General features: G+C 42.8%; 2 protein-coding genes across 4 annotated transcripts in view; one reads left to right on the top strand and one right to left on the bottom strand.

Moving 5' to 3' along the window:
• The window catches only part of atp6v1d (ATPase H+ transporting V1 subunit D), a 33,851-nt gene extending 24,955 nt beyond the window's left edge, over positions 1-8,896 (bottom strand). The window contains exon 1 of the mRNA XM_028821537.2: positions 8,620-8,896. Coding sequence (XP_028677370.2) covers positions 8,620-8,660 — 41 coding nt within the window. The 5' untranslated portion in view covers positions 8,661-8,896. The remainder of the gene's footprint in view (positions 1-8,619) is intronic.
• A 10,922-nt stretch (positions 8,897-19,818) lies between these two features.
• Positions 19,819-26,356, top strand: LOC114666945 (zinc finger and BTB domain-containing protein 18.2-like). Of its 3 annotated transcripts, none has more exons than XM_028821998.2 (3): positions 19,819-20,170; positions 21,401-21,432; positions 23,525-26,356. In XM_028821998.2, the coding sequence occupies exon 3, from the start codon at positions 23,528-23,530 to the stop codon at positions 25,016-25,018; it is 1,491 nt and encodes a 496-aa protein (XP_028677831.2). In that variant the 5' UTR covers positions 19,819-20,170; positions 21,401-21,432; positions 23,525-23,527; the 3' UTR covers positions 25,019-26,356. The 3 variants fall into 3 exon arrangements, with proteins under 3 accessions (XP_028677831.2, XP_051776038.1, XP_051776039.1); XM_051920078.1 differs by having other exon boundaries at positions 21,401-21,602; XM_051920079.1 differs by lacking the exon at positions 21,401-21,432.
• Positions 26,357-26,631: the final 275 nt, after the last annotated feature.

The raw sequence follows: 26,631 nt of genomic DNA, 5'->3' as shown, positions 1-26,631 counted from the left end.
TTTACAGTTGTGTATGTTTTTATTTTATTTTTGTATAAATACAAAAATAGATTAATTTCATGTTCTCTACTTGTTGGTTTAAAAGTATGCTCCTAGATAGATAGATAGATAGATAGATAGATAGATAGATAGATAGATAGATAGATAGATAGATACTTTATTAATCCCAAGGGGAAATTCACATATTCTAGGGAGATTAAAACCTGGCAAGTTACAACTTGACTATTCTTTAACTTTGATTCTGGCTGCCAAAGCTAAAAACCCTTTGCTGGTTTTTTTTGACATCTAAAAAAGGAAGAGGTTGCTACCACTTCCTCTTATACAGCCAGTGTTTCCATCTCTTACCCATCATATGTTCCCTTGTGAAGATAGCAGATCACGATGGCTATTTTTTCAATGATTATATGATGATTTTTTAAAAAAAAAAAACACCAACTGCCTTTTCAATCCACATGAATGGGCCTGCTGTAAAAGGCTGCTTGGTAGACTTTCCATTCACAATACAATAATATACTTCTATATTAAAATAAATTTCTAGCAATGTAAAGCACCAGGTGTACAGAGTAAGTATTGATGGTTGGATTCTTCACATTTCTTAGGCGATCCTGCGGGGGGACTCCCACCTGCATCAAATCACCTAAGAAATTAAAACATCAGGGAGCAGTGCGATAAGCAAACATTGGAAGAAGTCTCAATACAAAAGCAAAGGCTATACTGATTTGGTCTTGTGAGCAGAATGGAGAACCACTGCCTGCCCTACAACCTCTGGAGACCACAACCATTGAAGTGGAAGATAACTTAACCACCCCCAAAAGAACACGTGGATAAGTCAGACTGAAGTACAACTGCAGAACCAGCGACTCGCAGTAATGAATGCAAGACAAGTGGCTATTGACTGAAAGGCCTGAAAATCAGCAGTACAAGATGCCAGATGCTCAGTGGCACCCACAGCAATGTACTGGTCCCATGGCCAACCACATCCAGATGCTTGCCAAGGGGGAAAGTAGAAGATGGCTGTGTTCTTCTTTAGTTGTTTCTATGTTTCTAACAGTTTACTTAACAATTTGGTGCTTCTATGTTGTGTGTGCCTATCATATAGATAGATAGATAGATACTTTATTAATCCCAATGGGAAATTCACATTCTTCAGCAGCAGCATACTGATACAATAAATAATATTAAATTAAAGAATGATAATAATACAGGTGAAAAAAACTGACAATAACTATGTATAATGTTAAATATTAACGTTTACCCCCCCTGGTGGAATTAAAACACATATATATTGAAATTTGTGATTGAGTTCTTGAGTTCCAGCTGGAATATAATGGAAAATGTACAAAGTACAAATTTATCTTCAAAGACATCTAAGCAAGGAATCTATTGTTCTAACATACATTCATTCCTTTTCAAAAGCAGCATTTGATGCCTAGGTTGCCTGCAGCTTTGGCATCTTCTTGTACCCAGACATCTACAGAGATGACCAGCATGGTTAGAGAAATGGTGACATATAAACAAACAAGGTTGGTGCATCAAAGTGCTTTGTGCAGTTTTAGTCAACAGTGTCCATAAATAAATAGGGTGCAGCATCAGTTTTTCTATAAATAAATGAATAATCCAATAAAAAACAGTGCATCCGTTAAGAAAAAAAAACTATCAATAAATAAGTCCCTCAATTAAGTTAAAACCAAAGAATTATAGTCAGAAATCAGGCTCCCTTTCATTCCCTTTCTCTCTGAATCCAGTGCATCTTCCCTGCTCACCCGTCAATCTTCTTAGCCAGGCTGAGATGCCAGCAGCTGTGGTCCCCTCTCTGGCTCTCATCCCAGCCATCTCAGTTGGTCACTGCTGGGATGCTGTTCTTGGTCCAGCAGGACCCATTGAGCACTCAATAGCGCCTGGTCCTATCGATTTTTCAGCAGCGCATACCCGCCACTGGAAGGCCATTCCCCTCACTCCATCAACGGGTGCCACTGACCCTTTCCCCACCCCCCCCCATCATGCAGGCTCAGTCTCCCGATTCTTTACTTTCTTGTCTCTTTCTGTTCTTTCCTAGTCATTCCTTACCTCTTGTCTGTCCTGCTCAGACTCCCTCTATACCTTTGTGTGTGTAGGTGCTTTGTTTAATGAACCACAGAGTGCCAATGAGAAACAGCTGTGCTGAACAAACCTGCAAGCTAACAAGAAATCGCCTAGATTCCACGATGAACATCCCATGGTTGCACAGCTTCACAGCAGCACACTCCCCATTACCCACAAGCCTGAGCTGCACTGTTTTTCGTTCTAATATCCATCACTACCACCGACCCCTAACACACAGCACCACACACGTAGGTTACTACTATGTAACATTTTACGGCAAGGTAACTGATGATTATGGCTGATGATTATGTATCCAAGAGAAACACCTCTGGGAATACTCTGGCTTACAATTAAGTGCATCAAAATGAATGGGTTCATAAACCAAAAAAGAAAAAAAATACACAAAAGTGTTATGAAAGTACATTTAGGGGTCCATGGTAGTGTGCAAGTTTTTAAATATAAAATGGGCTCTCAGGTTTGGGAGGGGGGTCGTAGATGTGCATGGTAGCACAGCCAAGTGGCCATGGGGTGTTAATGCGGAGACTGACTGAACAAGCATGCACACGCAGACGGACACAGCTCAGCTGGTTTCCTCATCGTAATTAAGGTGTCTATGCAGTCCAGAGTATAAAATGAGCCTTAGTAGGAAGATTGAGAGAGAGAATGAGAAAGAAAGAAATAAAAAAGAAAAAGACTAGATTCAGGAATGTGGCAGAGCTGGTGCTGTAGTATGGAAATGGCACCAGAAAGAGCAAATAGAAGGTGTCTACAGGGCAAGCAGGATGGACCAACTGCTCCGAGTGACTCCTGCTGAAAGACGATGGGAGAAGGGAACATTTCCATGCTTAACGCCTAGGGATGGTGGCTAGAACTCGAGTAATACTGAAGAATGGGCGTGTTTGTCAGCGGACATCTTCCCTTGCTGAAGACACCTACAAGGGTGAACAGAGGAGACTTCGGTTTTAGATCGATGCACCAAGGCTTGTGATTTATTTATGTATTTATTTATTTTAATATAGATCCTGAGTATGGTTTTACCCTTTGATTTTAAACTACTGAGTTAAGTTATTTATAGAATTTTTAATCCCCACAAAAAGACAGTTTTTATTAAGATTTATTTATGGAATACAAGCATGGAAATGGTGCTATATAGATAAAGTGTATTCTAAAAATGTATGTAAAATGATAAAATGTATTATTATATTATTATAATTATGAAAGAAACTGCACTGCACTTTGTTTTTGACACTGCTGGAAATGTCTCATAAAAGAACTAACTAACCACTTAGCACCATCTCTTGCTTTGTGTTTGTGTTCTCATTGCCTAGTCTATCTTTGGTTTATGTCTATTGATGTCCTGGGTTCATTAAAGAGTATGCCAGCTGTGAACAACCCAGTCATTACAGAGGTTTAATTATAAAGAGGACACAAACAAAGGGGCATCAAATTTAAACAGAATCCTATGGCACCACTATGTCTAACACAGGTGGGGTGGCTTCCATAGTTCAACGTCATAGAAAAAATGTAATGACTCTTCATCTCACTTTCCATATGTGCCTACTTTTCTTCCCTGTCAGTAAGCCCTCACAGAACTCAAATGGTTCCAGCAAAAAGCACCCTGGATAGTCTTTTGAGTCGCTTTTGTTTAATTGTTTGAACCTACTTATTTGCGTTATGTATAACCTTTTTCATTTTTTTGTCTACAGCAACAACACCTGCTGCTGATCATATAGGCAATACACATGACATGCTCACATCAGCAGCAAACTCCGGAAGGCATCTAAACTCTAAATTCTCAAGGGAAAGACCTAGAAAAAGGGGCTTGCTTGTTGCTACCAAGAAAACAAAATGTTTGTACGGTTTGTTTGGTTTCAAATTAAAAATTTTAGATTATGTCTTGAATAAAAGTTTTATATTTACCCACATTACAACTTTCATCTGTCTCCTGACAATCCTTCTGAAACTCCCTTTCAACACATGGTTATCTCTGCCGTTATAATAATTTATAAGTCCATTTGGACTGACTTGCCCCTTTCCAATACAAACTTAACGTCAGGGTTCTGAAGTTTGATCAATAAAGTTTTGGGGCATTCTAATGATAGTCATTCCCTCCCAGGCCATCTTTGAGATCCTACACTAAGACCTGTCCTTCAAGGGGCTGCTTTTAAGAGACTTATTCTCATGTACTTAAAGATTCCAATAAAATAAATTTGCAGAGCTGCAATGCAATGATGTCAGTGCAGTTTTAGGGCATAACATCAGTACAGTTTTAGGACGAAAGCTACAGTAAGTGGTTAGGCTTAAGTGTGAAGAGTATCCACATTCAGCATAAACTTTAGGCATAACGTAAGCAGTTCAGTTCAGCATGTACCTAGATAATTATATAATTTTATTTTTTTTTCAAAATGCAAACATAGCCTTTAGAAGTTAACATTTATTCTTATTTTCTATATCATATGATGTTGCTTGCTAATGATGTTACCTGTTCTCCCTTCTCTCCTCTGCTATTAGTGCTGTAATGCGGTGCAGATGCCTTGTTTGACACACTATGTGGAATCACAGTGGTTGTTTTCAGGCTTGAATCACATATAATCCAGCCATCCATGCATTTTCCAACCCGCTGAATCTGAACACTCTGCTGGAGCCAATCCCAGCCAACACAGGGCAGGAACCAATCCCGGGCAGGGTGCCAACCCACCACAGGACACACACAAACACACCCACACACCAAGCACACACTAGGGCCAATTTAGAATCGCCAATGCACCTAACCTGCATGTCTTTGGACTGTGGGAGGAAACCGGAGTACCCGGAGGGAACCCACGCAGACACGGGGAGAACATACAAACTCCACACAGGGAGGACCCGGGAAGCGAACCCAGGTCTCCTAACTGCGAGGCAGCAGCGCTACCACTGCGCCACCATGCTGCCCTACATTGAATCATTCATCTTCAAATTCTATCGGGAAATAATGTGATAATGTTGTAGGAATGAACATATCTAGAGACGTCTAGGAACATTTAAACTAGAGTGTGCTTAGGCATCAGAAAGTAAACATACATTCCCTGGCCACTCTATTAAGTACATATTACTAGCACCAGGTTGGACCCCCCTTTTGCCTTTAGAAGTGCCGTAATTTTTTGTGACATAGATTTAACAACATGCTGGAAACATTTCTTGGGGATTTTGGTCCTTTTTGACATGATAGAATCATGTAATTGCTGCAGATTTGTTGGCTGCACATCCCTGATGCAAATCTCCCGTTCCACTGCATCCCAAAGGTGCTCTATTGGATTGAGATCTGGTGACTGTGGAGGCTATTTCAGTACAGTGAACTTGTTGTGATGTTCAAGAAACCAGTCTGAGATTATTTGAGCTTTGTGACATGGTACATTATCCTGCTGGGAGTTGCCATTAGAAGATGGATACTTTGGTCATAAAGGGATGGGCATGGTCAGCAACAATACTCAGGTAGGCTGTGGCATTTAAACAATGCTCAATTGGTACTAAGGGGCCCAAAGTGTTCTAAGAAAATATCCCCTACACCATTACATGACCACCACCACCAGCCTGAACTGTTGATACAAGACAGGATTGATCCATGCTTTCATGTTGTTGACACCAAATTCTTACCCTACCAACCAAATGTCACAACAGAAATCAAGACTCATCAGGCCAGGCAATGTTTTTCCAGTCTTCTATTGTCCAATTTTGGTGAGCCTGTGTGAATTGTAGCCTTAGTTACCTGTTCTTAGCTGTCAAGAGTGGTACCCAGTGTGGTCTCCTGCTGCTGTAGCCCATCTGCTTCAGGGTTCGATGTGTTGTGCATTCAGAGATGTTCTTCAGCATATCTCAGTTGTTACGAGTGGTTATTTGAGTTACTGTTGCCTTTCTATCAGCTCGAACCAGTCTGGCCATTATCATCTGAACTCTGGCATCAACAAAGCATTTGCGCCCAGACAACTGCAGCTCACTGGATATTTTCCCTTTTTTGGACTATTCTCTGTACAGGCTACCACTGCGCCACCGTGCCGCCCATCACATATTATGTAGTTCTTTAAATCTCTCTTTAAATACAAATGGAAAATGTCCTCATGAAAGAAAATACTTCTTGTACAGTATAATTTAAGAGAATTTCAGCCTTTAGCCATTTGCCTGTTCAGTGGTTTTGAGTTTGCTTTTGCCCTATCTGTTTCAGCTTGGGCAGAGACATTACATCACAGATTAGGTCAAAAAACAATGAAGTGCTTATACTGGGTTGGTTCACATTTTGGGCCTAATGCTACAAGATCCGACTCAGTCCCTTTGAGCTTATAGTGAAAATGCTGCATACAGTAAATGGATGGTTGTTTTGTTGAAAATCACACCTCCATTGTTTTTCCCCCTGCAGCTTGGCTCCAGGATTGGTTACTGAAGAGGTTGCCCATTATCCTGAAATCACAAGGGTAAGTGGATTCTGTACATCTTCTCTTTTACTTTAATAATCATAACTGCACTAGTTCCACATAAGTTGTCATTTGGTAGTACTAGAATTAATAAGTACAGTGATCTTCTTATTGCCTATTGAACCATCATGCAACATGTTACACTCTGTGGCTCCATCATAAACAAGAATGTTTATCAAAAATACATTGCAACAGAAGATTTTTTTTCTGTTTACTGATTAACACTGACCTTCTTCTACCTTTCTATAAACACAAAAGCTGCTTTTTGCATGTTTGATTTTTTTCTTGCAACAATGGTTATTAATGTGTACAAATGCTTGTGTGAACGTAAGCCTGCAAGTCGCAAAGTTTAAAGAAGGTGAGAATCCAGAACTAACTAGTTATAGCCTCATCTGTCCATTTGTTACCCAGAAACGATGCAGAGTGAGGTGGAGATGTGTGTACAAAACAAAGTGAGCTGCAGCAGAGCAGAGAGTCAGGTGGGGGAAACTAAAAAACAGACTTTTCAGTCATTTCCTTAATTGTAAACCAGGCTATACATAATTATTAACTAATATGTGATCACTATTACTGTGAGCCTTATAATTTGCAATTATTAAATTATAAAATAATATACCAAACACAGTAGTTCTTGGCTTTTCGGGACTGATGTAAAAGATATGGTATCTTAATGGTGATACCGGCGCCATTAACCTTTACAATGGTGCAACATTACAGGATAAAACTTGCAAAATAAAGGAAGTAAAAACTAAAGTAACATGTCATACCATCAACATGGGGAGGAATTCATCACAAGGAGAAAATTAAGTGACACAGAGTAAGCATTTGTCACTGTCGGTGTGACGATGAAGTAGGGAAGATCAAAGTATTTAGCTTGAATTTAAATAACATGTTGACAGATTTAGCCAGGGTTGAATAGTAAACGTATTCCACAGTGCACCTTCTTAGTAGATGGTTCTCTCCCACATACCAAACACATGAAAGTACTGAAGAAGAACTGCCACTACATACAGGGCTTCACCTGATGCTGCAGCTCCCTACAGCACTAAAATTGGTTTAAGCAGGTTCAAGCAGGTGATGTACAGACTTCTGTTTTTAGTCTTCAAGGTCACATGTGTGTGGGGCACCTTTCCTCACACATCTTTATCTTAATTTATTTAAATATTTGCAAATAGTACATGACTAGTGAGTGGAAATGGTCAGTGTTTTAAAAAGAAATCAAACAGCAAATTCCTGTTTAACAGTGTCACAGAAAACTAACTTCTGGCATACTTTACAAAAAAGAAGAAATGTAAATCCTGTGTCTTAACATTTCTGATCTCTGCAGTGACAGCGCAACTCAGCTGCTAGACAATAAAATGGGCACTTCACTTTACGGCAGGAACTCACTTTGATGAACCTTCATCCACGAGATCACACGAGGACTAAAACTTTAAATCTTACTTGTTATTTTGCTCAACCCGCAATTAACACTGTGGCTTAACGCGCTTGTTCAGTTTTCAGTAAGGCATGGGATTTGATCCGAATCACCCTTAAATGTAATTCTGCTTGTATTAAGAATAACCTCAGCATGAAAAGTGCTACATAAAAGTGGCGCAAAGTGCTAACCTCTTCATCAAAAACACCATGATGAATGACAAATAGAAGTGCAGACTAGTGTAGGATGCAATGTTTGTTTAGTTGACAACAAACAAGTTGTATCGATCACCTCTTCTACGTATCCACCCCGGAATACACACATCACATGAGGAGTAGCTTCGGATGATTTCAGCTAATTTCCTCTTTTTCAGACGTTAGCTGAATCACAAATTGGAAAAAATAAGTACATTATCAATCGACCTATCCAATACCTTCGACATTCAAACAAATTAACTCTTAGATCGCCTGGTGCTATTCGCAGCACGATGTCAGCTGCTAGTGAACAAGTCGAATACTGTGCTAATAAAATCATGGAGTGGGTGGCGGGCAAAATAACGGGAAAACAAATTTGGTAATGAATGGCGGCTTCGATCGAGATCCCTTTCATGACAGGCTACAATCAGAAATAGAAATCGTTGCATTTTCCTGTTGTTGTTTTTTTATTGATACTCACATTCGAGACGGGAAGATCTCGATCCTGTCTTTACCAGACATCTTCCTGGATTCAGCTGCAGATCTGAACCTATGGCGCTACTCTCCTTCTGCGTCTCTGTCTCTCTCACCGGCGCCCTGCGTCCTGTCCTTTCAGCCGTCGTGGACCAGCCTTTCTCAAATGTAAATGTAGGTGATTCAGTAGATTTCCACGTCCCTGACAAAACGTAACAAAAATGACAATGCTTGGGGAAAAAGAAGCAAGCGCAAAATACTTCCTGGGGCAGGCAAGCAAGGGGCGGGGAAGTGACCCATCGATGACCAATCAAAACCAGGGTGGGCGGACTTTCCCGGCTTCTCTATATAGAGATTGGTCATAAACACGCCAATCTGACAATTGCAATGCAATTAATTCACGTGACCGTGAAATAAGTAGTAGTGAATGAAATTCTAATCGTCCTTCTCAGAAAGAAGCAATTCGTAGCATATGGAGAAAAATCATTATTTTAACATGGAACACGCATATCAGTTTCTTGTAAGAATTGACTGTCCAAACCATGCGGTCAAAGCATACAGCTTTCGAGATGTAGTGCGACGTTACCGTTTAGTTTTGCAACATCATTTTGCTAAGAACGTTAATCGATTTTACTTTACAAGAACAGCCTGAAGATTGGTGACACATCTTATTGACAGGGCTATTAAGGACAAGACAACATATCGAGAGGTCGCGTTATGTTGAAGTATGAAGGTCAAAACGAAGTAATATCTGAGACCGTAGGGTGGCGCTTCGGTAGTTGGGCATTTCGTAAATCAGTCGGTTTATGAACTGAGGTTGGATTGTAGTTTCGAGCTTCGTAGTACTTGCAAACCTGTAACAACTCAAAAACTGGAACTCTGATGCCGGTATGGTGACCGTTGACGGTAATCTTTTCAGTTCAGGCCTGCGGGTGCTGACACTTTGCCTGGGACCTTTCTTTTCTTATTTAACCGAAGACCTAGATCCGTCTTTTTTCTCATTGTTTAATCCTGTACTGAGTTGCTGAAGCCAGTCCTATCCATTTTTAGCTGGAATACCATTCTGTTGCAGGGTGCTCAAGTACTCGCACACCCTTGGCCCAGAGTAGAATTGCTAAGCAACTGGGTCTTAATTCTTTCTGGTCTATGTTTATTTTCCACATAACAGCTTTAAGGGCAGCAACTACTGTACTTAATGAATGCAATAACAGACTTGTGGTAGGAACAAGCCCTAGACGGAATGGCATTGCTATTGCACACCAAGCTAGTTCGTCTGCTAACTCAACTGTTGATGTGTGGTTGGAGCAGCCGAAAGAAGAAGAAGAAATTAGATATATAGATATTAGATATATAAGGTGTGGCAATTAGATCTGGTTGTTCTTGAGCCATCGTTGTGTGTAAGGTTTTTAGTTACAAAACAATATAGACCTGTTTATGATAAGCGTGAAGGTTTGTTTTGCACTTTTAGTGTTTAAATTTTGTTTAACAATGCCCAGGTTGATTTTCTGTTTAGTGTACTTACATTTATTTGAAATTTATTGTAATATTAATGATAATATTCAAGGAACTATGGTATCTTTATTGTTTTTGTTGATTAATCAGTGGAAAATACTTTGAGTTCTTATAACTGTATAATAACTTTATTTTTATAGCACCTTATCATTATAGTTTGAGTCATTATTCAACACATCCACATGTGTGGGGTACCTAAGACAAAGGTACACTTTGCCTGTTCCAGAATTGTTCTCCAGTTTGAGTGTTTTGGGTTTAAATCCAAACACAGTCACTTCTTGTGTGTAGTCTACATGTTCTGTTGAAGTCTGTGAAAGTTTTTATCACAGATACTCGAGTGTGACCCTCTTCAGGGCATGTTCCTGGGTTGTGCCTCATGCTTCCAAAACTTTAATGTTGCATTTGGTTAATTGGGGACATTAGGAAGAAACAAAAATATGCAAGTCCTGCAGTCCACCAGTCTTTAGTCCAAGGTTTGGTTTCAGCCCTGCACGTGATACTGATGGACTGTAATTCTTTGAAATCGGGGATAAATTAGGTACAAAGTTATTTTGGGAACCACCATGTAGCCTATTTAAAATGTTGTTATGGTGTTGTTCTCAGCTGACTTAAGTACATAATATCTGTGATGCATTATTCCAACCTTCTGTTTAAAGTTTTATTATTAATAATTTGTCAGTTCCTTTTATCCATGGGGAATAACAAAGTCATTTTTTTCTAAAATTGTATCTTATTTGTGTAATTAAAATTGGAAAAAAATGACCTACCTCTGTCACTGGCATGGTGGATAGGTATATCCATGGATGTGCCTTCAGATTGACTGCCAGACCTTTTGGTGACCTGAGGTGCATATCTTTTTTTTTGATGTCCTACATCCCCACAGAAAAGCAGAGTGAAGGGGGTAGAAACCCCAAAAATAGGTATATGGCTTGAAGAACCAAAACGGCAAAACAAAAGCCACGGAGTTCAAAACTTTTGTATAGATCTTTTCTGCCTGAAAATGGGTCTTTCCCAGGGAGAATTTGGAAGTTGGATATATATATATATATATATATATATATATATATATATATATATCCATATCCACATTACTAACCGAGAATGGTAAAGCGGATGGATACTAACCGAGAATGGTAAACCGGATGGACGCAGGGACATCCGGCCATGGGCCGTGGACGCAAAAGACATACTGCACAGGCGCCCCAAGAAATGAGGCGCCGCGACCACAGAAAAAAGGAGTCAGACGCCGGCGATGCACACAGCGCCGCACGAAACCCATTGCACACGAAACGGGACACACACAAAGAGGAGGATTCCACAAGCCCCTAGCACACAAAAAAAAAGAAGCCGCTCGCGCCCCACAAATCCCACCCCCACCTCCAAGCAACCCCCCCCCCCCTACAAGCAACGGACGGGACACACACAAAGAGGAGGATTCAAGAAGCCCCTAGCACACAAAAAAAAGAAGCCGCTCGCGCCCCACCAATCCCACCACCCCCGCCAAGCAACCCCCCCCCCCCCCCAGACCAAGGCGCTTGCACACGAAACGGGACGCACACAAAGAGGAGGATTCAACAAGCCCCTAGCACACAAAAAAAAGAAGCTGTGACCGCCACACAAAGCCCATTAGACACGAAACGGGACAAACTACGGACATAGCACACGAAACGTTCACAAAAACAACGATTCAGACCCACAACCACACTAACATCAATAAGAAATGACACCCAAAGCCCCATTTCTGAAGGAACCGTCCGTATTAAACATACGTCATCTCAACACCTTCACACTATGCAGCATTGGTGGATCTCATTACAATGAAGCACTATTAACCGTTCAACCGCAGAAAAGGCTCCATATTAACAGTGAGTGCGATCCTCCTTATTACTTATCCATATTTCTCACACTGAAGAACAAACAAGTCATGAATTCACGATCACGGGTACAAAACGATACGGCTCGGATAACGGGACCAAACACACGAACCCACATGAAAAAACAAAATACATGGCCGTGCCTACAACGCGCTTCTGAAACTCCGGAAGAAAAAATGTCTCGACTCCAAAAACGCAAAGCTCAACTAACCCAGTTACAGAGACGAGCCCAAATGGACAGACACACTGAACGTAGACGCATACAGCGCGCGTCTCAAAGTGCTGCATCGAAACAGGCACGGTTCAAAACGAAAGACCTCGCGTCTCAGACATACAAAAACGGCAGCGAAGAGACAACATAAATAAACGCAGACGTCTACAACGGGAGTAGCAGCTAATTTGTTAATAAATGGTCGTACATGTCACTCCTTATTCAAAATACCGGTCCCAATCACAGAGACATCGGTATCCACTATGAACATGCACAGTAGCAATGCCCGTGACATCCGTCTTGCAAAACTGTTAATTATTGATGAATGTACAATAACATCCAGTCACTTACTCAACACCATTGATAAACTTCTACAACCATTGATGAATAATAATATTCCCTTTGGAGGAAAAGTACTTTTATTAGGAGGTGATTTTAGACAATGCTTGGCTATTGTTCCACATGCCATGCGCTCAGCTATTGTTCATTCCACCTTAAAATACGCAGACAATTGGCATTGCTTTCAAACGATACAGTTAGTACAAAACATGCGATGTCCAGATCCAGAATATAACAATTGGTTATTACAACTGGGAAATGGTACACTCACCAATACAGATGGACTTCACCCAGATATTATTACGATTCCTCAATCCTTTATCTGCGACGACTTAGTTACGGAGATATTTGGAACAGCAATCTCATTAGACCAAATACCCCTTTTAACACAACGCACTATATTATGTCCAAAAAATATTAATGTTGATCACATAAATAACCAGGTCATTGCATTACTTCCTGGAGAGGCACAACTCTTTCTAAGCTCTGACAAAGTTGACTCTGATGACGACAATGACCATCTTAATTCCATCCATCCATTGTCTCCCGCTTATCCGAGGTCGGGTCGCGGGGGCAGCAGCTTGAGCAGAGATGCCCAGACTTCCCTCTCCCCGGCCACTTCTTCTAGCTCTTCCGGGAGAATCCCAAGGCGTTCCCAGGCCAGTCAAGAGACATAGTCCCTCCAGCGTGTCCTGGGTCTTCCCCGGGGCCTCCTCCCGGTTGGACGTGCCTGGAACACCTCACCAGGGAGGCGTCCAGGAGGCATCCTGATCAGATGCCGAGCCACCTCGTCTGACTCCCCTCGATGCGGAGGAGCAGCAGCTCTACTCTGAGCCCCTCCCGGATGACCGAGCTTCTCGCCCTATCTTTAAGGGAAAGCCCAGACACCCTGCGGAGGAAACTCATTTCAGCCGCTTGTATTCGCGATCTCGTTCTTTCGGTCACTACCCATAGCTCATGACCATAGGTGAGGGTAGGAACATAGATCGACTGGTAAATTGAGAGCTTCGCCTTGCGGCTCAGCTCCTTTTTCACCACGACAGACCGATGCAACGCCCCGCATTACTGCGGATGCCGCACCGATCCGCCTGTCGATCTCACGCTCCATTCTTCCCTCACTCGTGAACAAGACCCCGAGATACTTGAACTCCTCCACTTGGGGCAGGATCTCGCTACCAACCCTGAGAGGGCACTCCACCCTTTTCCGGTTGAGGACCATGGTCTCGGATTTGGAGGTGCTGATTCTCATCCCAGCCGCTTCACACTCGGCTGCGAACCGATCCAGAGAGAGCTGAAGATCACGGCCTGATGAAGCAAACAGGACAACATCATCTGCAAAAAGCAGTGACCCAATCCTGAGCCCACCAAACCGGACCCCCTCAACACCCTGGCTGCGCCTAGAAATTCTGTCCATAAAAGTTATGAACAGAATCGGTGACAAAGGGCAGCCCTGGCGGAGTCCAACTCTCACTGGAAACGGGTTCGACTTACTGCCGGCAATGCGGACCAAGCTCTGGCACTGATCGTACAGGGACTGAACAGCCCTTATCAGGGGGGCCGGTACCCCATACTCTCGGAGTACCCCCCACAGGATTCCCCGAGGGACACGGTCGAATGCCTTTTCTAAGTCCACAAAACACATGTAGACTGGTTGGGCAAACTCCCATGCACCCTCCAGGACCCTGCTAAGGGTATAGAGCTGGTCCACTGTTCCGCGACCAGGACGAAAACCACACTGTTCCTCCTGAATCCGAGGCTCGACTATCCGACGGACCCTCCTCTCCAGGACCCCTGAATAGACTTTTCCAGGGAGGCTGAGGAGTGTGATCCCTCTGTAGTTGGAACACACCCTCCGATCCCCCTTCTTAAAGAGGGGGACCACCACCCTGGTCTGCCAATCCAGAGGCACTGTCCCTGATGTCCATGCGATGTTGCAGAGGCGTGTCAGCCAAGACAGTCCTACAACATCCAGAGCCTTGAGGAACTCCGGGCGTATCTCATCCACCCCCGGGGCCCTGCCACCAAGGAGTTTTTTGACCACCTCGGTGACCTCAGTCCCAGAGATGGGGGAGCCCACCTCTGAGTCCCCAGGCTCTGCTTCCTCATTGGAAGGCATGTTAATGGGATTGAGGAGGTCTTCGAAGTATTCCCCCCACCGACCCACAACGTCCCGAGTCGAGGTCAGCAGCGCACCATCTCCACCATATACAGTGTTGACACTGCACTGCTTCCCCTTCCTGAGACGCCGGATGGTGGACCAGAATCTCCTCGAAGCCGTCCGAAAGTCATTCTCCATGGCCTCCCCAAACTCCTCCCACGCCCGAGTTTTTGCCTCAGCAACCACCAAAGCCGCATTCCGCTTGGCCTGCCGGTACCTATCAGCTGCCTCCGGGGTCCCACAGGACAAAAGGGTCCTGTAGGACTCCTTCTTCAGCTTGACGGCATCCTTCACCGCCGGTGTCCACCAGTGGGTTCGGGGATTGCCGCCACGACAGGCACCGACCACCTTACGGCCACAGCTCCGGTCAGCTGCCTCAACAATAGAGGCACGGAACATGGCCCATTCGGACTCAATGTCCCCCACCTCCCTCGGGATGTGGTCGAAGTTCTGCCGGAGGTGGGAGTTGAAGCTACTTCTGACAGGGGGCTCTGCCAGACGTTCCCAGCAGACCCTCACAACACGTTTGGGCCTACCACGCCTGACCGGCATCCTCCCCCACCATCGAAGCCAACTCACCACCAGGTGGTGATCAGTTGACAGCTCTGCCCCTCTCTTCACCCGAGTGTCCAAGACATGTGGCCGCAAGTCCGACGACACGACCACAAAGTCGATCATCGAACTGAGGCCTAGGGTGTCCTGGTGCCAAATGCACATATGAACACCCCTATGCTTGAACATGGTGTTCGTTATGGACAATCCGTGACGAGCACAGAAGTCCAATAACAAAACACAGCTCGGGTTCAGATCAGGGGGGCCATTCCTCCCAATCACGCCCTTCCAGGTCTCACTGTCATTGCCCACGTGAGCATTGAAGTCTCCCAGCAGAACGAGGGAGTCCCCAGAAGGTATGCCCTCTAGCACCCCCTCCAGGGACTCCAAAAAGGGTGGGTACTCCGAACTGCTGTTCGGTGCATACGCACAAACAACAGTTAGGACCCGTCCCCCCACCCGAAGGCGAAGGGAGGCTACCCTCTCGTCTACTGGGGTAAACCCCAATGTACAGGCTCCAAGTCGGGAGGCAATAAGTATACCCACACCTGCTCGGCGCCTCTCACCGGGGGCAACTCCAGAGTGGTAGAGAGTCCAGCCCCTCTCAAGGAGATTGGTTCCAGAGTCCAAGCTGTGCGTCGAGGTGAGCCCGACTATATCTAGCCGGAACCTCTCAACTTCGCGCACTAGCTCAGGCTCCTTCCCCTTCAGAGAGGTGACATTCCACGTCCCAGGAGCCAGTTTCTGTAGCCGAGGATCGGACCGCCAAGGTCCCCGCCTTCGGCCACCACCCAACTCACACTGCACCCGACCTCCTTGGCCCCTCCCATAGGTGGTGAGCCCATGGGAAGGGGGACCCACGTTGCCTCTTCGGGCTGTGCCTGGCCGAGCCCCATGGGTGCAGGCCCGGCCACCAGGCGCTCGCCATCGAGCCCCACCTCCAGGCCTGGCTCCAGAGTGGGGCCCCGGTGACCCGCGTCCGGGCAAGGGAAAACGCCGTCCAAAATTGTTTTTCTTCATAGGAGGTTTGTTTAACCGCTCTTTGTCTCATCCCTCACTTAGGACCAGTTTGCCTTGGGTGGCCCTACCAGGGGCATAAAGCCCCGGACAACAGAGCTCCTAGGATCATTGGGACACGCAAACCCCTCCACCACGATAAGGTGACGGTTAAAGGAGGGGGCCATCTTAATTTCCCCTTACAATATTTGAACACTATTAACCCAGCCGGATTACCACAACACAATCTTAGCCTTAAAAACGGAACAATAATCATGCTATTAAGAAACCTTAACACTTAACAGGGTTTATGCAATGGTACACGTTTAGTCGTCAACACCATGACACACAATGTTATTCAAGCGACAGTTCTTACAGGATCACATGCTAACAATACTGTTCTGATTCCTAGAATTAACCATACAAGTTCTGACCTAGAATTACCTTTTATATTGAAACGCCGACAGTTCCCCATTAAACCTACATTTGCCATGACCATCAACAAATCACAAGGACAAACCATGGACAAGGTTGGCATCTACCTCTCTGAACCCGTTTTTGGACATGGACAACTTTATGTTGCCTTCTCACATGTTCGACGTTCATCTGACGTTAAAGTTAAAGTTATAAATGCTCCATGCCAAGGAATACTCATTCAAGGACAAGACAACATCTTTACTACTAATGTTGTGTACAAAGAAATATTCCAATAAACCATTACACTGTACCAGACACTTTATTGTTTGCTTTCTATATGCATCATCCACACCTTCACACTATTCTATATCTCATTCATACATCTCACTCTTTGTCATGCCCCAACACCAGGGGTTGGCGAGCGAAGCGAGCAGGTGGGGGAGCCCCCTAGTATATATATATATATATATATATATAAGCGAAGGTCTTAGAAACAGTTTGCGGATTTCTAGCTGTAAATATACAAAGGGAGAAAATAATTAATGTATCTTATTACAGTTTTTTATTTCTGAGCTTTCGTTACTTACCAGGTGTTGTCATTAGAAGAAACTGATTAGACATACAGGAATCAAATGCAATATCTAGCAAATGACGAAGGGGTGGGGGTAGGTGGGTATAAGAGGGTTGGATTAGTAAGATGGAGTTTGAAGGGTGTTGGTCTTAAAGTCATTTAACTGGCATACTGTGCAAGTAAGATTTAGGGCAAATACTAATAGTGCCAGAGAGCTAGCTGAATTGTGGCCATCAAATGAAAATGCCATTAACAAATACATGAACCCAGTATATGCACGCTTGAAAAGAAGAAAAACCAAATAATAAAAAGACTTCAAAAGTTTGGCTTTACAGAGTTGAGGACTGTGTGACATATATGTGCCATGCTATTTCATGTTTTAAAAATTCAGACTAAATTGTGCCTTAACGACCCCTTTAGAAATTACTTACTAAATGTCATGTATATTTATTTACAAGTGGTTTGCTATTGTGTGATGAATCACACACAAATTTGATTTTACAATGGCTAATAAACCTAAATGGTAGTCATTGATTTTTCAGTTTTTTTAGTTTAGTATTGTGTAGGCTTCTCCCCGTGTCTGCGTGGGTTTCCTCCGGGTGCTCAGGTTTCCTCCCACAGTCCAAAGACATGCAGGTTAGGTGCATTGGCAATTCTAAATTGTCCCGTGTGTGCTTGGTGTGTGTGTGCGCGCCCTGCGGTGGGCTGGCACCTTGCCTGGGGTTTGTTTCCTGCCTTGCGCCCTGTGTTGGCTGGGATTGGCTCCAGCAGACCCCCGTGACCCTGTTGTTAGGATATAGCGGGTTGGATTCTGGATGGATGGTATTGTGTATGCAATGTCTCCCTCTAGTGGAAGAGGCTCTGGACTTTAAACCTCATTTTTGCTGGTTCAGTTTCACCTTTCCCTGTTTGACTCTGTGTAAATCAACGAAGCTGCCTATGCTCTGAATGTACTAAAAGCTTGTGGGTGGCCTACTGTTTTGTGTGCAGTCTCCTACTGTAGGTTACCCCATCACAGCGTGATCTTGCCCTTATATTATAGGAATAGAGTTGCCCTATATGAGTTTTATGGAACGTTTCTGATCCTGACTGCATTTCAAGACTAAGAACCCAAAATAATTCCAGAAGGAAGTTTGAAAGCTCTACTGACTTCCAAACAAAGGTGTTTGGAGTTGGGAGTAGAATGGCGGTAGTCTTATTTGGCAGGGACTAAGAGAGATCATTCAGAATGTAAGCATTTAGCAAGGGCTTCATTGACAGTGGGGAAAAAAGGAAGACCATGGTGTGAAGGAAGTGTTTGTTCTTGTGTTTAAAAAAAACAAAACAAAATGAGCCGTGGAATTTTGTACAAGGTGTTTGTGGAGAGTGAGCCAGCCATCTGTAGATCACAGACACTTACTGTTTGTATCGCAATAAAATATGCTCTATCAGAAATTTGGGGTTTTGGCAGAATGCAAGTAGACTCAAGCAAGGTCATGTATTTAAATGTCACTTTACTAGCACAAAATGGGTTTTAATTAAGAAAATAGGCAAAAACACAACCTGCCTTGGATACCCTACTGCTAAGGTAGCCTTTCAATGTGCTAGTACCACCTAGGGCTGATTAACAGCCTTGGTATGATATAACAGCCATTGGGTTTCTTTGAGACCTTTTTGTTTACCACCATCACCTCTGCTACAATCATACGTCATCCAGACAATCAATAACAAGTAAAAAATCAAATTAACATCTTTGACCATATAGTATTATGTCCCTCAAAAGACATTTGCCTATAGTAACTTATTTATTATACACCAAACGCATTTAAAAAAAAAAAAAAGTTGCACCACCCCCAATTTCCTGCACCAGTCTCCTTAATCATTCCTGCATTTTGGACATTCATTGTTATCTGTCCAATGTCAAAGAAATGTCTGATTTAATGGCACTGTCCCTCAACTCGAATCCTTTGCTACCACATGACCTTACTTCAGAATTGTCAATTACCAGTATTCCACAGGCATAGTTTATAATCGTTCATAATTTCTTCACCAATCGAGGACCCAGCAGTGTTGTAGGTAAGGCGCAGCCACCACAGAGTTGATAATGCCTTAAACCAAATCTAAATCTTCCTCATGTCTGTCACACTTTTTGTACCTTCCTATCTGCTGGCATAAGATCCTATAATCCTTGCAATAATGTGCCAGTTGAGCCTCTCATTTTACTTGATCAGGTTCTTGGCAGCCTTCAGTTGTCCAATAGTGTGATTCTCCAGCACCAAGCAACTCCCTAAAACCTCAATATGTATGTGAGTACAAAAATCCATAGGAGGGATTCAGGAAATGAATAGATGGTGTGACCCAAAAACAACAATTACAGTAGTTATCTTGTATGAACCTGGGACCTCCACCTTAAGTTTTCTTTGCGTATTTGGTTGAATATTTCTCAGATCTCTACCACCATAGTCATATTATTCTTCTGTGGTGCATTTGTATCAGTTCTAAGAATGATGTGCAGATCATCAAACATACAAACATTCCATCCCAAATCCCTCAGGATATATATAAAATACATTTCTTGAACATGGTCTAAATGCTGAAGTATTTAGCATATTTTAGTATTTATTTTTTTTTAGATTCCACCTTTTAAGGATGTAATCAGACTAATGAGAGCTACTTGATTAGTAAGAGTGAACAGAAAGAAAAGCGCCGAGGCCATGCCCTGTGACTCCTTACCCCCCTTCTTCCCCTCGCCAACTTACCTTCACTGCCATGGGCACTATCGCGAGACTGCCCGTTGCCACCTGAATAACAAACATAGAGGGCTGGCAAGCTAAAGGACGCACACCCTGATCAATCGAGACTCGGCTGCTTCGCCCAAGGGGACCTCTGCCGCTTGCAGGACGTCAAGTCTTCAGCTCTTTCCTTCTGCTCAGTCTTTGTTTATTCCATGTAAGTATGTTACAGCAGTAAGAGACGCGCGGGCGGAACTTCCCTGAAGTTTATCCGGTTTTCTTTCACTGCACTTACTACTAAACTGATTTCCAGTGGATTCATTCCACTTTGCCCGTCCGTTCTTATTTATGACGGGTCAGTGGGTAAGTTGAAAAGGGCAGCGCACATCCCGGAGACGCCCTACAAAGACCGGTGCCATTTAATAGAGGTGCGTCACTTTTTTAGGGAACCTGTGAGAAGTTGGCAACGATGAGTGACCTAAGGAAAAGAAAAGTGCACTGTTGGCAAGTGTAGTACGTCTGTGAGATGCAGGAGCGAAATGGAGCCTTTGCAATGAGCAAGCTGTGCATATTTTTTTTGAAGACCTGCTGTAATTATAGTGGCACTCCCAGGACCTCCTTCTGTTCCAGCACGGTCTTGGTACCAAAAAGGAATGCCAGGGTATCCAATTGGATGCCCAAAAGAAAACCTGAACCACTGTTGGTTGCATCAAAAAGAAAGGTTTTACAATTTTATTTTATTTTTTACGCGTTACACTTTTCAAACAGTTTGCGAAATGTTTCTGAATGAACACCGCCTGAGTGTGTGTGCGTTGCACGTTCTGTACTGTTAAAGCTTTTGACTGCTTTCAGAACGTTCTATGGTTCAACCCTGGACAGCAAGCCAGCACTGTGAGTTTATATACCGATCTAATTTTTCACGTATATAGGTAGTCGAACATCAGACAGAGGTAAACATTGGGTAGCCTTGAAAAGTGGATCAGTGTAGGTTGGTGGTTTTTTTGGGCTGGTGGAATGGCAAAGAAAAACAACTTGATCAGTGTTTTATAACGGTATGTTCGTGAGCACCTTGGGTGCAAGAGCATGGGCAAACCCTGGACAGGTCAACAATTTTCTGACAGAGAGTGGACTAAGTAATAATCAGATAAACAAAAAAGGCGCCTATGTCCACTTGAGGCAATACTGTCCCTTTTTATATTTGATTAAATCATTATTCGCAAAAGTTTCCAAAGTGGCGAAAATCTAGGTGTGCGTGGCATAGTGTGCGCTACCCCTGAAGCTCCGCAGTTTTCTTGTTTTATATATTATATATTCTAGACATTAAATTGGAATGAGCGTGTCCGAGAATGTAGAATTTTATTAATCTCTTAATCATATGTGTTACATTATTTAAAACAATTAGCACCTGTCTAATCAGTTTTCATTTTTCACTGTTGTTATTTCCTAGATATGTGACGGTGTAAACGTTCCCTTTTTAAGGTACGTTGGTGCTGAAGTATATTATTATGCAAGGCTACCACTGGGATATATTCTGTTTTTTATGTTTGAGGATGTTCCAATATTATTGTTTAAATTTCAATGATGTGCAGTTAGCACTGGTATAATCTCAGGTGTGGAAATCACATCTTCGTTTTTGCCCGTGACTCATGGTGAGACACCAATCACTTATTCTTTTTTACAGTACTTCCCAAATGTGCGTCCTTTTATATAGTACCATCTTAGGGCACTTTACAAACAGAAACACTCCAGCAAAGTCTATATGTATAATCTGAGCACAAACAAGTTAAGTGTTCAGGTTCACACTGAAAATCGGCTATGGAACTGATTCAGCGCCCTCCTTTTACATTTCAATGTCTTGACCAGAATGCTTGACAAGCAAAAATCATTTGTTAACTGAAAAGGATAACAATGCTGAAAAATGTTTACAATATTTCAAAACCTATTTTAACTCTGACAGGAATTGTCAATGTAAAAAGTCGAACCAAGAAAGCTAATTAAATTTGATTTCAGTATGAAATTTACAAACAGGCTGTATTAAAAATCTGTAATCCTCCAGCTCACAAACCTTGCTTTAATGAATAGTGTGGAGCTTTGTAAAAATGGTATAGTTTCTGTGCAATTCACCAAATCAGTGTATCATGTAACCATGAAGTGTCCATCCATCCATGATTTTACTCATTCACTTTCGTTTCCACTTTTTATAAGACAAGGTTGCAATGAGCCAGAGCCTATCCCAGTAGCAGTGGTTACAAGACGGAAACAAAGCCTGGATAAGATGTCAGGCATTTAAAAAGGTGTCACCATCCATCCAAAGCCATCCATCCATCCATCCATTATCCAATCCGCTATATCTTAACTACAGGGTCCCGGGGTCTGTTGGAGCCAATCCCAGCCAACACAGGGCGCAAGGCAGGAAACAAACCCTGGGCAGGGCGCCAACCCACCGCAGATCCATCCAAAGCATTTCTGCTTTTTCAATGTACAATTGCAGTAATCCATAGTTTATTCCCATATTGTAGTTCTAATGTTACACCAGTATTACCATTCATCTATCTTCACATTTTCTTACCCTGCATTTCTTGTAACAAGTTCATGGAAAACCTGTTTTGGCTCTAATGGATGAAAGGCTGGAGCCAGTGCTGGATAGGGTACCAGCCCATAACACATGCCATCATCCATACTTTCATTCATCCACTTTCTCTTTTTGCTTTTTTAATACTCAGTTGTACAAAGTCAGAATCTATTTCAGTAGCAGTGGTGGTAAGGCAGGAACCAACCCTAAAAGGGTGACTAGGACCATTACACGTGTATTTATCCAATTTGCTATTCGTCTTTTTCCATAATATGATCATGGAGAGCCTGTACCAGGTGTAATGAACATAAGGAAAGAAGCAAAACCAGTTAGGACACCAGTCCATTATAAATATGTTACTATCCATCCATCCTTACATTTATTTATTCACTTTCTGTTCCTGCCTTATACTCAATTGAAACAAGTCAGGATCTATCCCAGGGGCAGTAACCAACCTGGAAGGAATGCCAGTCCATTACACATGAATATTTGTCATAACAGGGTGATGGAGAGCCTATCCTGTTATAAAAGGTTTATAGATTTACAGGGAAATTTTTGTCATAATGGATGAAAGGCAATAACCAAACATTGATGAGGCTTTAGACCATTACACATGTGTTACTGTCCATCCATCCATCTGTCTATCCATCCATCCATCAATACATTTTCTTCACCAGTTTTTTCCAGTAAAGTGTCACAGGAAATTTAGGCTTATCCTGGTAGAAAGACAGGAAAGTGCCTTGCATGGGACACACACACTTACCCCATTAGACCAGTTTAGAATGGCCAATCCATCTATTGTATATTTTTTAAATACAAATCTAAATGGCCTTTTGAATTTTGACTTAATGAACACATATGCTCTCCTTTGTCCTATGATGAGTAATCTGTTATGCTGTGTTGATGCAAACTGGCGGCGTGTTCCTACTTTACTGTAATTCCTCTTCAGAATAGCTTTCTTTTCTTTGTTTCATATCCGGTTCTTCCTGTTTTGATTAGGTTATGGAGTTCCCAGAGCACAGCCGGCAGTTGCTGCGCTGTCTGAGTGAGCAGCGTCACCAGGGTTTCCTGTGCGACTGCACTGTTCTTGTTGGAGATACACGGTTTCAAGCCCATCGGGCAGTTCTGGCCTCTTGCAGCGTCTATTTTCACCTCTTCTACAAAGAACAGCTGGACAAGAGAGACGTTGTTTATCTGAACAGTGACATTGTCACGGCACCAGCTTTTAGCCTGCTACTTGAATTTATGTATGAAGGGAGGTTGGAAGTCCACAATCTCCCCACAGAAGATGTCTTGGCTGCTGCCAGCTACCTGCACATGTATGACATTGTGAAAGTTTGCAAAGGTAAACTGAAGGACAAGGAGATGAGTGTGTTACGGGATGTCAGTAAGGAAATTGGCCCAAATGGCCACTTGGAGGAGGCTTGCAATTTAGAGTTATATAAGCACCAACAGAAACTGTACTGGAGTTTGCCCTGGCAGCAGCGCCAGTTATATTCTGATGCAAAGAGTCTCAAGTTTGATCCGAGTGGCACAGATTGTGAACGGGCAGCGCAGAGCAGACAGGAGGCTAACGGTCACCCTGGCGCATCACAGGGCCATGTATGTGTCAATTATGTGTCAGCGGAGGCCAAGTCCTATGGCCGAACAGCTGGAAAAATAAAAGCTGATGTCGCTGGTTCAATGGGATCGGTGTCCCAGAGGTCCAAGTCCTCCAATCAGGTTGAGTCGGCTCTGGATTTGTCTGTGAAGTCACTGTCAAGCAGCAATTTCCTACTTACCTCCTGTGTCTCAGGACAGCTGGCTACAGACAACCAGCAGCAGGGCACCAAGTCACTTGTTAAGGAAGAACATGATTTCCTGTCAGAGCAAGAGGACAGTGATCTGATAATCCCTGAAAACCGTCCCTTTGGGGATTTGCCCAGGAAGGCAGTGGTGACAGGGTTCATGGCCCTGCTCAAATGCAGACATGGCTCCTTAAATGTACTTGGGCACCAGCGCAGTGTGTTAACGGAGCCAGGCACAGGGCCAAGCAGTGAAGAGGATGATGATTGGAACCCCTCAGCCATGTCCACCTCAAGTGAGGCTCTTTCGCAGATCTATGTTTGCTCCATTTGTAAAAAAGTCTTTTGGCATGCTCAGATGCTGCAGCTTCATCATGATTCACACTTGAAGGAAGCAGAAAAAGCACAACTCAGTTTGCCTTCAAATGGCACTGTGCCAACGTGCCAGCAATGTGGAAAGACCTTCTCTTGCTTGTACACTCTGAAGCGGCACGAGCGCACCCACTCAGGGGAAAAGCCATACACATGCGGGCAGTGCGGCAAAAGCTTCCAATACTCTCACAACCTCAGCCGCCATGCTGTGGTGCATACGCGGGAGAAGCCACATGCCTGCAAGTGGTGTGAGAGGCGCTTCACTCAGTCAGGGGACCTTTACAGGCACATCCGCAAGTTCCATTGTGGCCTTGTGAAGACCTTAATGTTGGACTGAGTAGGTCTTATATATATAAGGGCCAAATAAGAAAGGTAGAAATCTGAGCAAGATTGTGTTTGTGTTTAGTAGGTATATGATATACTGTATATTTATCCATCACCTTTCTGAAACCACTACAGAGCCGCAAAGCAGGAACAAACGCAAAATGAAGTGCTTGTCTATCACAGGGTACATTCAGTCAAGCAACTTCTGCGTATCTTCAGAACATGAGTAGAAATTAGAACAGTGCCAGGCACAAATGGCAAACAATCAGACTCCATAAAAACCTTCCACAGGGGCACTAGGCCATTGCAAAGAGCAATTTAAGGATCCTTGTCAGGGTTTTTTAGAGGACATTCAAACTGAAGGTGGAAAAGTTGGCACTTGCCTCCAGCCTATATTAGTCATGTGTTATCATGTTTGCATGTAATTTAATAAAAAAGCTGCCTCCTTATCTAATCCTTGATTTGCTGAAAGGCTACATTTATCCAGACAGAAAAAAAAATATATTTACATTTTTTAAAAGGGTCAATTACCCACATAACATACTGGCTTCACAATAATAATGTCATGGCCTTCGGTTGTATCTCATAGAATATTAATTGAAGTGACACACAGAAACATCAATATTTGTGAATAGTATTGTTACCACATTGCTGCTGAAGAATGGTTCAGTATTTTTGGGGTGCCCCTATACATTCTAAACTGATTGCTTATACTGTATTTAAGTGGAATCTTATTTTTTACTTAATAAGGAAAATTAAATGAAATTCAAATTCAAGTATAAATCCAAGCAGAAATGTATTGCTATGTTCAAAAATATTATGCCAATGAGAGGTGAATGTGTGAGAACCACAAAAAGAATCAAGGCAAGAAAAATGGTGGCTGGGGAGGCAATAGATTGAAACTGTTTAGTATATAATTAAGATGAACATTATCATATAAAAGACAGTGGTAGGAAGACCGTATATGGCTGCAGCCTTTGTGCTCACACAGTGAAAAGGCTATGTGCTTAGTGTATGTATGTAGTGAAATCCAAGCAGACCTAGTAGAACAGTTTGTAAAAGTACATTCTTTACTTTGTGTCACTGTATACTTACATGACCATGGTTAGGAGCTGTAGGAATCTAAAAGAGTGCAAGAACTTTGAAAAATAACCAGGGTCTATAATCTAATATAGTATCACATGAGTCCCTTCTGGGGTTTCTTTTTGCCTTGTACATATTGCTGCCAGTTTGTAAACATGTATTAGAATAAACAAGTTTGAAAAATCTATCTATCTATCTATCTATCTATCTATCTATCTATCTATCTATCTATCTATCTATCTATCTATCTATCTATCTATCTATCTGTCTGTCTGTCTGTCTGTCTGTCTGTCTGTCTGTCTGTCTGTCTGTCTGTCTGTCTGTCTGTCTGTATTATAGCTCATCTTTTTTAACTATCTGCATATTGAGTGCATGGTGGCACCAAAGTTAGTATTGATTCGTCACAGCTTGTCACTGTCTGTATGCAGGTACTCTGGTTTACTTTCCACATCTTACTGATGTGGGTTTGTGATTAATTAACATCTTTAAATTGGCACAGTATGAGTAAATTTACCCATGCCTATAAGAGTGCCCCATCCAGGG

Source organism: Erpetoichthys calabaricus, chromosome 16 (genome assembly GCF_900747795.2).
Source record: "Erpetoichthys calabaricus chromosome 16, fErpCal1.3, whole genome shotgun sequence".
NCBI lineage: Eukaryota > Metazoa > Chordata > Cladistia > Polypteriformes > Polypteridae > Erpetoichthys > Erpetoichthys calabaricus.
The sequence above is the reverse complement of the archived record's forward strand: the minus strand, read 5'-3'. Positions and strand labels throughout refer to the sequence as shown.